At 47.2% G+C, this 15,893-nt stretch overlaps 1 protein-coding gene across 5 annotated transcripts in view; it reads left to right on the forward strand.

Moving 5' to 3' along the window:
• Positions 1-15,893, forward strand: part of LOC134227699 (large neutral amino acids transporter small subunit 1-like) — a 122,751-nt gene that overhangs the window by 76,890 nt on the left and 29,968 nt on the right. For 2 of the 5 annotated variants that reach the window (XR_009983737.1, XR_009983736.1), the window contains exon 2: positions 10,447-10,825. Coding sequence is in view for 1 of the 5 variants with exons in the window: in XM_062709368.1 (XP_062565352.1) it covers positions 10,568-10,825 (258 nt within the window). In the remaining 4 variants the exon portion in view is untranslated. Of the gene's footprint in view, positions 1-9,827; positions 10,133-10,446; positions 10,826-15,893 lie in introns of those variants that run through there. The other 3 variants (XM_062709368.1, XR_009983738.1, XR_009983734.1) reach the window with 3 other exon arrangements.

A 15,893-nucleotide genomic window follows, 5' to 3' on the forward strand; every position in this document is an offset into this window, starting at 1 on the left:
GGCGTTAATTTTAAAATCCAATACTTCCTTCTTTCCCAATATAATGAGCTTTTCTCTGAGAAATATTCAACTTGATAGGCAACGTTGTATGAAGTTGGAGTTCTCAAAAGTCCAAGTGTGATCCGATTGTCTGTTCACAAAACCTTGCTCGCCCTTATCGCCAAGTCCTCCGAAATTTGCGTAGTTAAGAGGAACGGTGTTCGGTTTTTCAGTTGGTTGCTGTTCTCCCGTCAACCGCAAGCGGCACACATTTCAGCTTGACTTCCTATTCAGATAAGACGCGCTTACGGTAGGCGGCAGTATTGCACCTGCCCATGACTAAGTGACAACAAAAATTGAAGTCACTCACTGTTTTAAAGTAACTTGTTTGCAGCTTCACGTTTTTGATTGTCATCATCATTGATGTTTTTAGTCAACATTGCCGAAGACGCAAATCAATGCTAAATGATTCTTAATGCATGCATTTAATTAAGCTCGAAGCCTTTGCTATACCATAATCGCTGAGCGAAATTTCATTCCCGAAAAAAGTAAATGTTGCTAGTATGGCTATGAAATGGCCTCTATTGAAAATATGATCCCAATTCACCTCGAATTCAATCAATGTTGGGATGAATCAATTTAACACTATTTTTTTTTCCAAACGGAACTTCTGTTTCACTGACGAAATGCTGATTGCTGTTGCATCATATTATCGTTTGAGGCACTTAGTCAAAACATTTACAAAAGCGGAAGTAATAAACTTTTTTCTTCATTAAGCCATCAATCACCCTTGAAATCATGTCAAATATGAACGGTTAAACAATGGCATTGAATTCAATTGCAGCATTGCGCCAAATACTGGTAAAAGATTTCAAGAGTGTCATTATTCACAATGAGGTTGAATCGCCACGCACGTGATTGGGAGTATGTGATAGCTATGAAATTCACAATAGCTGATTCGTGATTAATCGGATCCAGAACCAACAATTGGTACTTGAGTTTAGCACGTCTGTAAGGACATCGGAAAAACATTTCTGTGGTGTCATGGAAGCATAGCAAGTGAGATAGGAGAAAATTCAACTCTAGTCCTACTTTATTTTCCTTCCTTAATGATTGTGACATGCAAAACCTTTAGAGTAATTCCCTGAATAATTTATGGAGGACGCTCATGAAGAAAAATAAAGTGAAAAATCAGAAGACCTTTTAAATAGATGATGGTTTGTAAAACATTCTTGTGGAAATTTAAAATAGTTTTGGAAAATTTTGAGTGAAATAGAATGTAATATTTTAAGGAAGTTAATGAAGGGCTTCCGGGCCTCTTGGAATGAGGCTACCGTGCCTCTTGAAAGGAGCTTTCCAAGCCTCTTGGAAGGAGGCTTCCGAGCCTCTTGGAAGGAGGCTTCCAAGCAGCCTTTTGAAAGGAGGCTTCCGAGCAGCCTCTTGAAAGGAGGCTTCCGAGCAGCCTCTTGAAAGGAGGCTTCCGAGCAGCCTCTTGAAAGGAGGCTTCCGAGCAGCCTCTTGAAAGGAGGCTTCCGAGCAGCCTCTTGAAAGGAGGCTTCCGAGCAGCCTCTTGAAAGGAGGCTTCCGAGCAGCCTCTTGAAAGGAGGCTTCCGAGCAGCCTCTTGAAAGGAGGCTTCCGAGCCTCTTGAAAGGAGGCTTCCGAGCAGCCTCTTGAAAGGAGGCTTCCGAGCAGCCTCTTGAAAGGAGGCTTACGAGCAGCCTCTTGAAAGGAGGCTTACGAGCAGCCTCTTGAAAGGAGGCTTACGAGCAGCCTCTTGAAAGGAGGCTTACGAGCAGCCTCTTGAAAGGAGGCTTACGAGCAGCCTCTTGAAAGGAGGCTTACGAGCAGCCTCTTGAAAGGAGGCTTACGAGCAGCCTCTTGAAAGGAGGCTTACGAGCAGCCTCTTGAAAGGAGGCTTACGAGCAGCCTCTTGAAAGGAGGCTTACGAGCAGCCTCTTGAAAGGAGGCTTACGAGCAGCCTCTTGAAAGGAGGCTTCCGAGCCTCTTGAAAGGAGGCTTCCGAGCCTCTTGAAAGGAGGCTTCCGAGCCTCTTGAAAGGAGGCTTCCGAGCCTCTTGAAAGGAGGCTTCCGAGCCTCTTGAAAGGAGGGGCTTCCAGGCCTCTTGAAAGGAGAGGCTTCTGAGCCTCTTGAAAGGAGGCTTCCTGAGCCTCTTGAAAGGAGGCTTCCGAGCCTCTTGAAGGAGGCTTCCAGGCCTCTTGAAAGGAGGCTTCCGAGCCTCTTGAAAGGAGGCTTGAGCCTCTTGAAGGAGGCTCTGAGCCTCTTGAAAGGAGGCTTCCGGGCCTCTTGAAAGGAGGCTTCTGAGCCTCTTGAAAGGAGGCTTGAGCCTCTTGAAAGGAGGCTTCCAGGCCTCTTGAAAGAGGCTTCTGAGCCTCTTGAAAGGAGGCTCTGAGCCTCTTGAAAGGAGGCTTGAGCCTCTTGAAAGGAGGCTTCTGAGCCTCTTGAAGGAGGCTTCCGAGCCTCTTGAAAGGAGGCTTCTGAGCCTCTTGAAAGGAGGCTTCCAGCCTCTTGAAAGGAGGCTCTGAGCCTCTTGAAAGGAGGCTTCCTGAGCCTCTTGAAAGGGGGGCTTCTGAGCCTCTTGAAGGGGGCTTCCCGGCCTCTTGAAAGGGGGGCTTCCGAGCCTCTTGAAGGAGGCTTCCAGGCCTCTTGAAGGAGGCTTGAGCCTCTTGAAAGGAGGCTTGAGCCTCTTGAAAGGAGGCTTCCAGGCCTCTTGAAAGGAGGCTTCCGAGCCTTTGAAGGAGGCTTCCGGGCCTCTTGAAAGGAGGCTTCCTGAGCCTCTTGAAAGGAGGCTTCCAGCCTCTTGAAAGGAGGCTCTGAGCCTCTTGAAGGAGGCTTGGAGCCTCTTGAAAGGAGGCTTCCAGGCCTCTTGAAAGGAGGCTTCCGAGCCTCTTGAAGGAGGCTTCCGAGCCTCTTGAAAGGAGGCTTCTGAGCCTCTTGAAAGGAGGCTTCCAGGCCTCTTGAAGGAGGCTTGAGCCTCTTGAAAGGAGGCTTCCAGGCCTCTTGAAAGGAGGCTTCCGAGCCTCTTGAAGGAGGCTTCCGAGCCGCTTGAAAGGAGGCTCCCAGACCTCTTGAAAGGAGGCTTCCGAGCCGCTTGAAAGGAGGCTCCCAGACCTCTTGAAAGGAGGCTTCCAGGCCTCTTGAAGGAGGCTTCCAGGCCTCTTGAAAGGAGGCTTCCGAGCCTCTTGAAGGAGGCTTCCAGGCCTCTTGAAAGGAGGCTTCTGAGCCTCTTGAAAGGAGGCTTGAGCCTCTTGAAAGGAGGCTTGAGCCTCTTGAAAGGAGGCTTCCGGGCCTCTTGAAGGAGGCTTCTGAGCCTCTTGAAGGAGGCTTCTGAGCCTCTTGAAAGGAGGCTTCCTGCCTCTTGAAAGGAGGCTTCCGAGCCTCTTGAAAGGGGGCTTCCCAAGCCTCTTGAAAGGAGGCTTCCCAAGCCTCTTGAAAGGAGGCTTCCCAAGCCTCTTGAAAGGAGGCTTCCCAAGCCTCTTGAAAGGAGGCTTCCCAAGCCTCTTGAAAGGAGGCTTCCCAAGCCTCTTGAAAGGAGGCTTCAAGCCTCTTGAAGGAGGCTTCCAGAGCCTCTTGAAAGGAGGCTTCCGAGCCTCTTGAAAGGAGGCTTCCTGAGCCTCTTGAAAGGAGGCTTCTGAGCCTCTTGAAAGGAGGCTTCTGAGCCTCTTGAAAGGAGGCTTCCTGAGCCTCTTGAAAGGAGGCCTGAGCCTCTTGAAGGAGGCTTCCGAGCCTCTTGGAAGGAGGCTTCCGAGGCCTCTTGGAAGGAGGCCTGAGCCTCTTGGAGGAGGCTTGAGCCTCTTGGAAGGAGGCTTCCGAGCCTCTTGGAAGGAGGCTTCTGAGCCTCTTGGAAGGAGGCTTCCAGCCTCTTGGAAGGGAGGCCTGAGCCTCTTGGAAGGAGGCTTCTGAGCCTCTTGGAAGGAGGCTTCCAGGCCTCTTGGAAGGAGGCTTCCAGCCTCTTGGAAGGAGGCTTGAGCCTCTTGGAAGGAGGCTTCCGAGCCTCTTGGAAGGAGGCTTCCGAGCCTCTTGGAAGGAGGCTTCCAGCCTCTTGGAAGGAGGCTTGAGCCTCTTGGAAGGAGGCTTCCGAGCCTCTTGGAAGGAGGCTTCTGAGCCTCTTGGAAGGAGGCTTCCAGGCCTCTTGGAAGGAGGCTTCCGAGCCTCTTGGAAGGAGGCTTCCGAGGCCTCTTGGAGGAGGCTTCCGAGCCTCTTGGAAGGAGGCTTCTGAGCCTCTTGGAAGGAGGCTTCCAGGCCTCTTGGAAGGAGGCTTCCAGGCCTCTTGGAAGGAGGCTTCCTGAGCCTCTTGGAAGGAGGCTTCCAGGCCTCTTGGAAGGAGGCTCCTGAGCGGCTTGGAAGGAGGCTTCCGAGCCTCTTGGAAGGAGGCTTCCGAGCCTCTTGGAAGGAGGCTTCCGAGCCTCTTGGAAGGAGGCTTCCGAGCCTCTTGGAAGGAGGCTTCCGAGCCTCTTGGAAGGAGGCTTCCGAGCCTCTTGGAAGGAGGCTTCCGAGCCTCTTGGAAGGAGGCTTCCGAAGAATGAAATAAAAAAAGAAAAGTCTCACTTCGCACTCTTGTTTTTTCAATGTCACTTCTTATTTCTCATTATTCACTTTACAATTTACCGGAGACGAGCCAGCCTCAGGCTGAAAATCTCCTTGATAAAGACAAAAAAAAATTACAATTGTCACAGTGAGTAGTTAGAACAAGAAGTGATGAATGAGACAGCTCACTTATAACTCCTCATTCTATCTTCTCACTGTAAAGGAACGATCTATATAGGTCGTCACGTAAAAGTTGGCGATTTTCAACCCCCCTTCCCCCTTCCGAGCCTCTTGAAAGGAGGCTTCCGAGCCTCTTGAAAGGAGGCTTCCGAGCCTCTTGAAAGGAGGCTTCCGAGCCTCTTGAAAGGAGGCTTCCGAGCCTCTTGAAAGGAGGCTTCCGAGCCTCTTGAAAGGAGGCTTCCGAGCCTCTTGAAAGGAGGCTTCCGAGCCTCTTGAAAGGAGGCTTCCGAGCCTCTTGAAAGGAGGCTTTTGAGCCTCTTGAAAGGAGGCTTCCGAGCCTCTTGAAAGGAGGCTTCCGAGCCTCTTGAAAGGAGGCTTCCGAGGAAGCTTCCTAAACCTCTTGAAAGGAGGCTTCCTAAACCTCTTGAAAGGAGGCTTCCTAAGCCTCTTGAAAGGAGGCTTCCTAAGCCTCTTGAAAGGAGGCTTCCTAAGCCTCTTGAAAGGAGGCTTCCTAAGCCTCTTGAAAGGAGGCTTCCAAAGCCTCTTGAAAGGAGGCTTCCAAAGCCTCTTGAAAGGAGGCTTGAGCCTCTTGAAAGGAGGCTGAGCCTCTTGAAGGAGGCTTCTGAGCCTCTTGAAAGGAGGCTTCTGAGCCTCTTGAAAGGAGGCTTCTGAGCCTCTTGAAAGGAGGCTTCTGAGCCTCTTGAAAGGAGGCTTCCGAGCCTCTTGAAAGGAGGCTTCTGAGCCTCTTGAAAGGAGGCTTCTGAGCCTCTTGAAAGGAGGCTTCTGAGCCTCTTGAAAGGAGGCTTGAGCCTCTTGAAAGGAGGCTCTGAGCCTCTTGAAAGGAGGCCTGAGCCTCTTGAAAGGAGGCTTCCAGGCCTCTTGAAAGGAGGCTTCCGAGCCTCTTGAAAGGAGGCTTCCGGGCCTCTTGAAAGGAGGCTTCCTGAGCCTCTTGAAAGGAGGCTTCCTGAGCCTCTTGAAAGGAGGCTTCCGAGCCTCTTGAAAGGAGGCTGAGCTCTTGAAAGGAGGCTTCCAGGCCTCTTGAAGGAGGCTTGAGCCTCTTGAAAGGAGGCTGAGCCTCTTGAAAGGAGGCTCTGAGCCTCTTGAAAGGAGGCTTCCGGGCCTCTTGAAAGGAGGCTTCTGAGCCTCTTGAAAGGAGGCTTCCAGCCTCTTGAAAGGAGGCTTCTGAGCCTCTTGAAAGGAGGCTTCCAGGCCTCTTGAAAGGAGGCTTCCGAGCCTCTTGAAGGAGGCTCTGAGCCTCTTGAAAGGAGGCTTGAGCCTCTTGAAAGGAGGCTTGAGCCTCTTGAAAGGAGGCTTGAGCCTCTTGAAAGGAGGCTTTCCAGGCCTCTTGAAGGAGGCTTCCAGGCCTCTTGAAAGGAGGCTTGAGCCTCTTGAAAGGAGGCTTCCTGAGCCTCTTGAAAGGAGGCTTCCAGGCCTCTTGAAAGGAGGCTTCCAGGCCTCTTGAAAGGAGGCTTCTGAGCCTCTTGAAGGAGGCTTCTGAGCCTCTTGAAAGGAGGCTTCCAGGCCTCTTGAAAGGAGGCTTCCAGGCCTCTTGAAAGGAGGCTTCCTGAGCCTCTTGAAAGGGAGGCTCTGAGCCTCTTGAAAGGAGGCCTGAGCCTCTTGAAAGGAGGCTTCCGAGCCTCTTGAAGGAGGCTTCCGGGCCTCTTGAAGGAGGCCTCTTGGAAGGAGGCTTCTGAGCCTCTTGGAAGGAGGCTTCCAGGCCTCTTGAAAGGAGGCTTGAGCCTCTTGAAGGAGGCTTGAGCCTCTTGAAAGGAGGCTTCTGAGCCTCTTGAAAGGAGGCTTGAGCCTCTTGAAAGGAGGCTTCCAGGCCTCTTGAAAGGAGGCTTGAGCCTCTTGAAAGGAGGCTTCCGAGCCTCTTGAAAGGAGGCCTGAGCCTCTTGAAAGGAGGCTCTGAGCCTCTTGAAAGGAGGCTTCCAGGCCTCTTGAAAGGAGGCCTGAGCCTCTTGAAAGGAGGCTTCCGAGCCTCTTGAAAGGAGGCTTCTGAGGCCTCTTGAAGGAGGCTGAGCCTCTTGAAAGGAGGCTTCCAGGCCTCTTGAAGGAGGCTTGAGCCTCTTGAAGGAGGCTCTGAGCCTCTTGAAGGAGGCTTCCGGGCCTCTTGAAAGGAGGCTTCGAGCCTCTTGAAAGGAGGCTTGAGGCCTCTTGAAAGGAGGCTTCCGAGCCTCTTGAAAGGAGGCTTGAGCCTCTTGAAAGGAGGCTTCCAGGCCTCTTGAAAGGAGGCTTCCGAGCCTCTTGAAAGGAGGCTTGCGGGCGTCTTGAAAGGAGGCTTCCGAGCCTCTTGAAAGGAGGCTTCCGAGCCTCTTGAAAGGAGGCTTCCGAGCCTCTTGAAAGGAGGCTTCCGAGCCTCTTGAAAGGAGGCTTCCGAGCCTCTTGAAAGGAGGCTTCCGAGCCTCTTGAAAGGAGGCTTCCGAGCCTCTTGAAAGGAGCCTCTTGGAAGGAGGCTTCCGAGCCTCTTGGAAGGAGGCTTCCGAGCCTCTTGGAAGGAGGCTTCCGAGCCTCTTGGAAGGAGGCTTCCGAGCCTCTTGGAAGGAGGCTTCCGAGCCTCTTGGAAGGAGGCTTCCGAGCCTCTTGGAAGGAGGCTGCCGAGCCTCTTGGAAGGAGGCTTCCGGAGCCTCTTGGAAGGAGGCTTCCGAGCCTCTTGGAAGGAGGCTTCTGAGCCTCTTGGAAGGAGGCTTCCGAGCCTCTTGGAAGGAGGTTCCGGAGCCTCTTGGAAGGAGGCTTCCGAGCCTCTTGGAAGGAGGCTTCCGAGCCTCTTGGAAGGAGGCTTCCGAGCCTCTTGGAAGGAGGCTTCCGAGCCTCTTGGAAGGAGGCTTCCGAGCCTCTTGGAAGGAGGCTTCCGAAGAATGAAATAAAAAAAGAAAAGTCTCACTTCGCACTCTTGTTTTTTCAATGTCACTTCTTATTTCTCATTATTCACTTTACAATTTACCGGAGACGAGCCAGCCTCAGGCTGAAAATCTCCTTGATAAAGACAAAAAAAAATTACAATTGTCACAGTGAGTAGTTAGAACAAGAAGTGATGAATGAGACAGCTCACTTATAACTCCTCATTTTATCTTCTCACTGTAAAAGGACGATCCATATAGTAGATCACGCAAAAGTTGGCGATTTTCAACGCCTTTCCCCTTCGTTAGGCTTTTTGTAACAAACCTCTAAAATTTTGTATGGATTGTCACGCTGCTCTGAACCACCCTCCGCCCTACAGGCGTGACGTACTTTGTGGATGGCCCCAAATAGTGTGAAGTACTAATTTAAAAATGAGAAATTAGAAATAAAATGTGAGAGGTGAAACATCTTTTCATGAGAAGTGAGAATTTGGACGTTTCTTTTCTCGTTTTTTGTGATAAGTATGAAATGAGGAGTAACAAGTGAAATGGGAGAAGTGAGTTGTTACAATTTTCTTTTCTCATTTCTTAATGCTCTCTTCTTCCAACGAAAAGTGAGAAATAAGGTGTGAGAAGTGAGAAGCAAAGTGCCATCCTTTACTCTTCTCTCTTTCGTATCTCTTTTCTCACTGTGGAGATTTTCACTTCCCACCAATCTGTGAGCCGTCTTACTTCTCTTTTCGTAATTGTTACTTCTCGCTTCTCACTTCTCCTTTTCACTTCTCACTGTGGCCAAATCTGCCAATCGACCTTTTTGGTCGAATGATTTCTTAGGTCATATAATTTGTTCCGCAAACGACGATTTTGGCCGTTTGAACTGTTTGCCAAATTACATTTTCGGCCATAGGAGGACCTGACCATTTAGGTTCATTCAGCCAAACGACCATTTTGATCAAACGGCACTTTCGGCCAAATGACATCTTCGGCCAAACGACATTTTTTTTCCATATCTATCGGCATTTTTGGTCATAAAACCTGTTGGGCTAAATAACTTTTTCAGATATATGGCTCCTTCGGCCAAACGTCTTATTTAACCGTTCGATATTTTCAGCGTACTGGTTTTTGGCTTGATATCCGATACGGTCAAGCGGTCAATTTGGTCAACTGTATGACTTTCGGTTCAATAGCTTTCGGTTTAATGACTTTCGACCGAACGACCATTCACGCCAATTTTATAAGAAGTTCAAGGCTTGGTTCTCAGTTCACCTATATTGTCATTTTTCATTACAACTACCTGTTGACCCGTCGAACTTTGTCTCGCCCAAAATCGATAAGTTTATTTAATTTGTATTCATTATATAGGTTTTATCGTTAGTTTTAATTTCATTTGGCAGAGCAAACGTCAACACTTTTTTCACATGCCAAATTAGGTTCCATTTGCCTAACTTATTAAGCTATAACTCCTCCTCTTCTAGAGCGGGGAAGGGTCTCGAGCCATCTTAAAAACCTTCACCAGCACCAAAGATCTCTGCATAGAGATTTGCATGAATTCAATAAATATAGACCTAAATAATCAAAACATTGATACCTGACTTTCATTGTGAAAAACTTATTCCACTCAGAGGCAGAGAAAGTTCAGAGACCTACATCTGTAGATTCACCGTTCTAAAGTATGTTCTCCTACTCCATACTCCTAGTATGGATCTCCTACTGTATAGCTTCCTAAAGTTGGGGGGTCGCGACCCCCTTCCGTAAGATTTACACAGGCTGGGGGGTCGCCACCCACCACTTTGGGAAACTGTGTCCTACTGAATTTGTAACAGACGAGACGGTTGTGAATAAAGAGAACAATTGGCAAAATTATTTATTTAGATATCTACTTTCCATCTCATTTATCTTCACTTGTAAAAACAAAAATAAATGTATGTCTTACGTTACACGAGTTCACTGAATAACTGAATGCAATGAAACCCGCAATACTCGCGTCGTTGATAACAGCCCTGTGTTTCAAAAAAAGATTTCATTTGTTTTATTCGCAAAGCAGAATAGCGAGTGGTCTAATGTTCTAAAGTGTGCTACCAATCTACCAACATTGCGATGCCAAAATTTGCAAACCTAAAACAATATTTGAACAATGATGATAGGATGGTTGATGGCATGTCGTCCACAAGCAACGTAACGGTGCGCTGTAGGGAATGGAAGCACTTCTCCATTTAATTGATACGTTTCATAGTGAAGCCCCCTTGAGACCATAGAGCTTTCAACCTAGCTTTCATCTCGTTGTTCAGAGCCACATTAGTCGCATTTCAAAATTGATACAGTGCTGTCGTCGGGTCGAGTCTTCTATTTAAGACGACTCCATACCGTTTGACTAATTGATCTCAACTTTTTCTGTTCATTTACTTGATTTTACCACTAAGATTAGTGAATACTTTTTAACAACCATAAACTGTGATATTTGTTTTGTTATTATGTATTAGCATCTTCTATTTGACGATGGAAACAACAACCTCGATTAGGTGACGAAGTAAATCTAGGAATAAACGCGAGGTTAGCGCCATTACTTTATAACAAAAGATAAGACTCGGTGTGTATTCAATAGCATTGCGATCCGCATGGTTACCCTTCTGAATCACTCATCGTCACTGGGAGATTTTTATACAAATGAGAGCATGGCCTCCAATCCGCTGGTGGTCGAACCAACAGCAACGACGACAGCAACGCTTTCCTTTCTGATTGATTGCATCGATAATTGATTGGACAGTAAAGCAGATTATGCGGTCAAAACATGTATTTATTCGCGGGAATACTCTTGCGATTGATGTCCTTTCAGCAATACACTGAGCTAGTGAAAGTTCCCGCCACGTCACTAATAACCGTTCGTTTTCTTCCACTTTTCAGATCGTTCCATCCCTAAAGTTACCAACGAGAGTGAATCTTCCCACGAACGGAGCCATCGTTATTTAACCTACCGAAACTTTAAACTCTGCCAAAAAGACAACAGAAAACCGCCACAGCAGCGATGGAGGACGATGGCCTCACGAAGGACACTCGAAAGAATTCGGTGAAAAGTGCCGCCAGCAATGGAACCGGTGGCGGTGGCGGCGGCGATGGGGAGATCACGCTCAAGCCAAAGATGACTCTGGTCAACGGGGTGACGGTGATTGTCGGTTCGATCATCGGGTCCGGTATCTTCGTGTCGCCGACTGGGGTGCTCATCAACACCGGCAGCGTCAATATGTCGCTGATCGTTTGGGTGCTGTCCGGACTGTTTTCGATGGTGAGTTTCTTTCTAATGCTTCCGTATGCCTACATATCGATTGTAGATTAATTGTTAACAATGGGTTTGATTGATAAGGAATTCCAGGATGGAGTGTGCCGATGCTCTGCACACAAAATGAGTTGTTTTCATTATTAGTAGGAAATTAAATAGAATAGCATAAACTTGTAACTATGTTCAACATGTATCGATTTAGCCATGTACATAAAAACAGTTTCTCTCAAGACTATTAAACTATGGCTAGGTTTTAAAAGATAAATAATACAGTGGGGTATTTGACCTGTAGTCAATATAAATGTTGCTTAACTGAAACAAACGATTTTTCGATGAATGATTCATGCAACGTGCTTCATGTTGCAATAATACTTTTCGCTAGCGGATATACCAATTTGATAAAATTCCCCGCTGTACTAATGAAAGCATTGAAAACCTCTACCGCAACCGCATGCAATTAACACAACTGCACTCGGTGTTGATGGCGACCGTTGAGGTCGAAGAAACAAATAAACCTCCATTGGTTGGATCTGGTTTCGCGAAGTGTAAAACCCAAAACCTTCCCGAATGGACGGCACGCTTAGTGGTTTAATGATTTCTTTTCGGTTGTCGCGCTTCACGCTATCTGAGGCGCGACGGAAGGACAGGTAGCGTGTTTAATAAGACCGTGTCGCCACCGAAGATTGACTGTGACCGTATAGCCACCACACCGCCCGCCCGTACCGATGCACCGAGACAATACACTTCGAAAAGGCTAGTTTCTTTTCGGAGCTCTCGAAATTGTAAACGGGGTTGTACACATAGATTACATTCCATCATACCTGGATAGTTATGCACTGCATGTACGCTGCTGCCAAGTGCATCTTTGTTGAGTGATGCGTTGGCTTACAAACAAGGTCAATTTACTTGAATATGTAAAAGGAAGGCAAAATTATAGGTCTGCGAAGAAAAATATGAATTACTGCTACAGGGAAGTTGTTTCCCACAGGGTTTTGGATATTTAAGAAGCTACTTTATTCTTTTCATAACAAAATAAATGGTTCTCAATGACAATGACAATTCTCAATGACTTCAGGTATGAATACAGGCAGATTATAGTGATTCGCATCATTCCTAGGGAATGACCATTAAAAAAAGCTCATATTAAACTAGATTATTATTGAAAAACGCACCTTCAGAAACTTTTTGTTTTCAAATTACTTTTCTTTTTAAATCATCATAAATCCTTTTTCGAAGGGTTATCGATAAGTCAGGCAATTTATTATTATTTTCATTACCAACAATGGATTCGAAATCATTCAGATGTGAGAATACGAATTGCAAAACATTTATAATTGTCGGTAAAACGAAGAAACATTGCGAAACGATAAGCCAATGTGTTCGTTACCAAAACTTTCCTATGACTAGGGTTAAGGTAGATATTGGCGTCCGTCATGGACTCAAGAACTCCGTAAGACTCAAAATTTTGTTACTGTAATTTTGTCAGTCAGAAAATCCATCTGGATGCAGGTTTTTATATTCAGCTACATTCAAGTAGAATGACAATTTTACAAAGCCTATGATGGGTATTGATTTCCTACAAGGAAAAACTTGCCACAACCCCATGTGTTTACTATCGCCAATGTTGTTTTTCCGCAAAGCTATGACGCCTTTCTTTTGTTGTCAGGAATTCTTTGATTACCTCGATGAAGTTATTCGCTAGGAGAAGAAGATTGTACCCCGTTTGGCATAAAGTCGTTTGTCATAATGCCGTTTGGCATAATGTCGTTCGGCAAAAATCCGTTTTGCATAATGGTCGTTTGGCATAATGGTTGTTTGGCATAATGGTCATTTGGCATATTTTTTATTAGAGCTTTGTGATTGATGAATAATACAGGGGCCCTCATTTCCTCTATAGGGCCCTACTTTCATATAGCATCGAGTATTTGAGAATGTTTCGAATTTTTGTCATGTTCTATGATTTTTTACTTCTCATTGTTTCGAAGATTTTTCATAAATATATCTACTTAATCCATTAGATCTGTTTTTCTGCACTCATTTAACAAGCATTATGGGTTTTGAAAATAAAATAATTGCAATCGGACGAGAATTAGAATAATTTTAAAATAATAGCGACTAGCCCAAAAAAAAAAACTATTTAGAGCTCTCGTTTTTACTAATGCAACCAGTTTTTTTTTACTTTTTTGAGCAATGTACCGTTTTGACTCAAATTCCGAACATGACTAATATTCCGAACACTTGCTCTTAAATGTCTATTTTGGCATAATTCTTGCAATTTTCTCTATAAAATCTTTAATTCGTTTATAAGCTTGAACCTCAGTATGGAAAACCGATGAAAGTTTAATTTTAGGACGCTTAAACGATAGTGTTCGGAATAAATAACCCATTTTGTACAAAAACAAAAACTAAACCATCATATTTTTTTTATTTTTAGCAAAAAATTCGAAACTAAAAAAAACGTGAAAGTAATCTATAGGAGGAATCGACATTTTCATGAAATATTAAGTGCCATTCTAATTGCCGACTATTTCTTAGTGTATTTATAATTTATCGTAAGATAAATCTTGTTCTTAATTATGTTGACTTCCAAAGCAGCACAATTTGAAAAATATTTTTGCCTTTCTCGTATACAAAGTATACGTAAAGGCTATATGTTCGCTCTATAAATGAACTTTTTATAGGAGGCCCGGATACCCATAGTGTTATATACCGATCGATTCAGCTCCACGAATTGAGGTTATGTCTGTTGTGTGTGTGTGCGCGCAAAACTATGCAAAAATGTCATTAATTTTTCAGACACTTATCCTTAACCGATTTACTCGTTTACAAATTCGACGCAGGATATTCTACCATTGTTTCCTATTGAATATTCAATAGGAAAGCCTCCTCGGAAGCCTCCTTTCAAGAGGCTCGGAAGCCTCCTTTCAAGAGGCTCGGAAGCCTCCTTTTAAGAGGCTCGGAAGCCTCTTTTCAAGAGGCTCGGAAGCCTCCTTTCAAGAGGCTCGGAAGCCTCCTTTCAAGAGGCTCGGAAGCCTCCTTTCAAGAGGCTCGGAAGCCTCCTTCCAAGAGGCTCGGAAGCCTCCTTCGAAGAGGCTCGGAAGCCTCCTTCCAAGAGGCTCGGAAGCCTCCTTCCAAGAGGCTCGGAAGCCTCCTTCCAAGAGGCTCGGAAGCCTCCTTCCAAGAGGCTCGGAAGCCTCCTTCCAAGAGGCTCAGAAGCCTCCTTCCAAGAGGCTCAGAAGCCTCCTTCCAAGAGGCTCAGAGCCTCCTTCCAGAGGCTCAGAAGCCTCCTTCCAAGAGGCTCAGAAGCCTCCTTCCAAGAGGCTCAGAAGCCGCCTTCCAAGAGGCTCAGAGCCTCCTTTCAAGAGGCTCAGGAAGCCTCCTTTCAAGAGGCTCAGGAAGCCTCCTTTCAAGAGGCTCAGAAGCCTCCCTTTCAAGAAGGCTCAAGCCTCCTTTCAAGAGCTCAGAAGCCTCCTTTCAAGAGGCTCAGGCCTCCTTTCAAGAGCTCAGAGCCTCCTTTCAAGAGGCTCAGAAGCCTCCTTTCAAGAGGCTCAGAGCCTCCTTTCAAGAGGCTCAGAGCCTCCTTTCAAGAGGCTCAGAAGCCTCCTTTCAAGAGGCTCAGAAGCCTCCTTTCAAGAGGCTCAGAAGCCTCCTTTCAAGAGGCTCAGGCCTCCTTTCAAGAGGCTCAGAAGCCTCCTTTCAAGAGGCTCAGAGCCTCCTTTCAAGAGGCTCAGAAGCCTCCTTTCAAGAGGCTCAAGCCTCCTTTCAAGAGCTCAGAGCCTCCTTTCAAGAGGCTCAGAGCCTCCTTTCAAGAGGCTCAGAAGCCTCCTTTCAAGAGGCTCAGGCCTCCTTTCAAGAGGCTCAGGAAGCCTCCTTTCCAAGAGGCTCAGAAGCCTCCTTTCAAGAGGCTCAGAAGCCTCCTTTCAAGAGCTCAAGCCTCCTTTCAAGAGGCTCAGAAGCCTCCTTTCAAGAGGCTCAGGCCTCCTTTCAAGAGGCTCAGAAGCCTCCTTTCAAGAGGCTCAGAAGCCTCCTTTCAAGAGGCTCAGAGCCTCCTTTCAAGAGGCTCAGGAAGCCTCCTTTCAAGAGGCTCAGAAGCCTCCTTTCAAGAGGCTCAGGCCTCCTTTCAAGAGGCTCAGAAGCCTCCTTTCAAGAGGCTCAGAAGCCTCCTTTCAAGAGAGGCTCAGAGCCTCCTTTCAAGAGCTCAGGAAGCCTCCTTTCAAGAGGCTCAGAAGCCTCCTTTCAAGAGGCTCAGGCCTCCTTTCAAGAGGCTCAGAAGCCTCCTTTCAAGAGGCTCAGGCCTCCTTTCAAGAGCTCAGAAGCCTCCTTTCAAGAGGCTCAGAGCCTCCTTTCAAGAGGCTCAGGAAGCCTCCTTTCAAGAGGCTCAGAAGCCTCCTTTCAAGAGGCTCAGAGCCTCCTTTCAAGAGGCTCAGAAGCCTCCTTTCAAGAGCTCAGGAAGCCTCCTTTCAAGAGAGCTCAGAGCCTCCTTTCAAGAGGCTCAGAGCCTCCTTTCAAGAGGCTCAGAAGCCTCCTTTCAAGAGGCTCAGAAGCCTCCTTTCAAGAGAGCTCAGAAGCCTCCTTTCAAGAGGCTCAGGAAGCCTCCTTTCAAGAGGCTCAGAAGCCTCCTTTCCAAGAGGCTCCAGAAGCCTCCTTTCAAGAGGCTCAGAAGCCTCCTTTCAAGAGGCTCAGAGCCTCCTTTCAAGAGGCTCAGAAGCCTCCTTTCAAGAGGCCTGGAAGCCTCCTTTCAAGAGGCTCAGAAGCCTCCTTTCAAGAGCTCAGAAGCCTCCTTTCAAGAGGCTCAGAAGCCTCCTTTCAAGAGGCTCAGAAGCCTCCTTCAAGAGGCCTCAGAAGCCTCCTTTCAAGAGCTCAGAGCCTCCTTTCAAGAGGCTCAGGAAGCCTCCTTTCAAGAGCTCAGAAGCCTCCTTTCAAGAGGCTCAGGAAGCCTCCTTCAAGAGGCTCAGAAGCCTCCTTTCAAGAGCTCAGAAGCCTCCTTTCAAGAGGCTCAGAGCCTCCTTTCAAGAGGCTCAGAAGCCTCCTTTCAAGAGGCTCAGGCCTCCTTTCAAGAGGCTCAGAAGCCTCC

Source organism: Armigeres subalbatus, chromosome 1, assembly GCF_024139115.2.
Source record: "Armigeres subalbatus isolate Guangzhou_Male chromosome 1, GZ_Asu_2, whole genome shotgun sequence".
NCBI lineage: Eukaryota > Metazoa > Arthropoda > Insecta > Diptera > Culicidae > Armigeres > Armigeres subalbatus.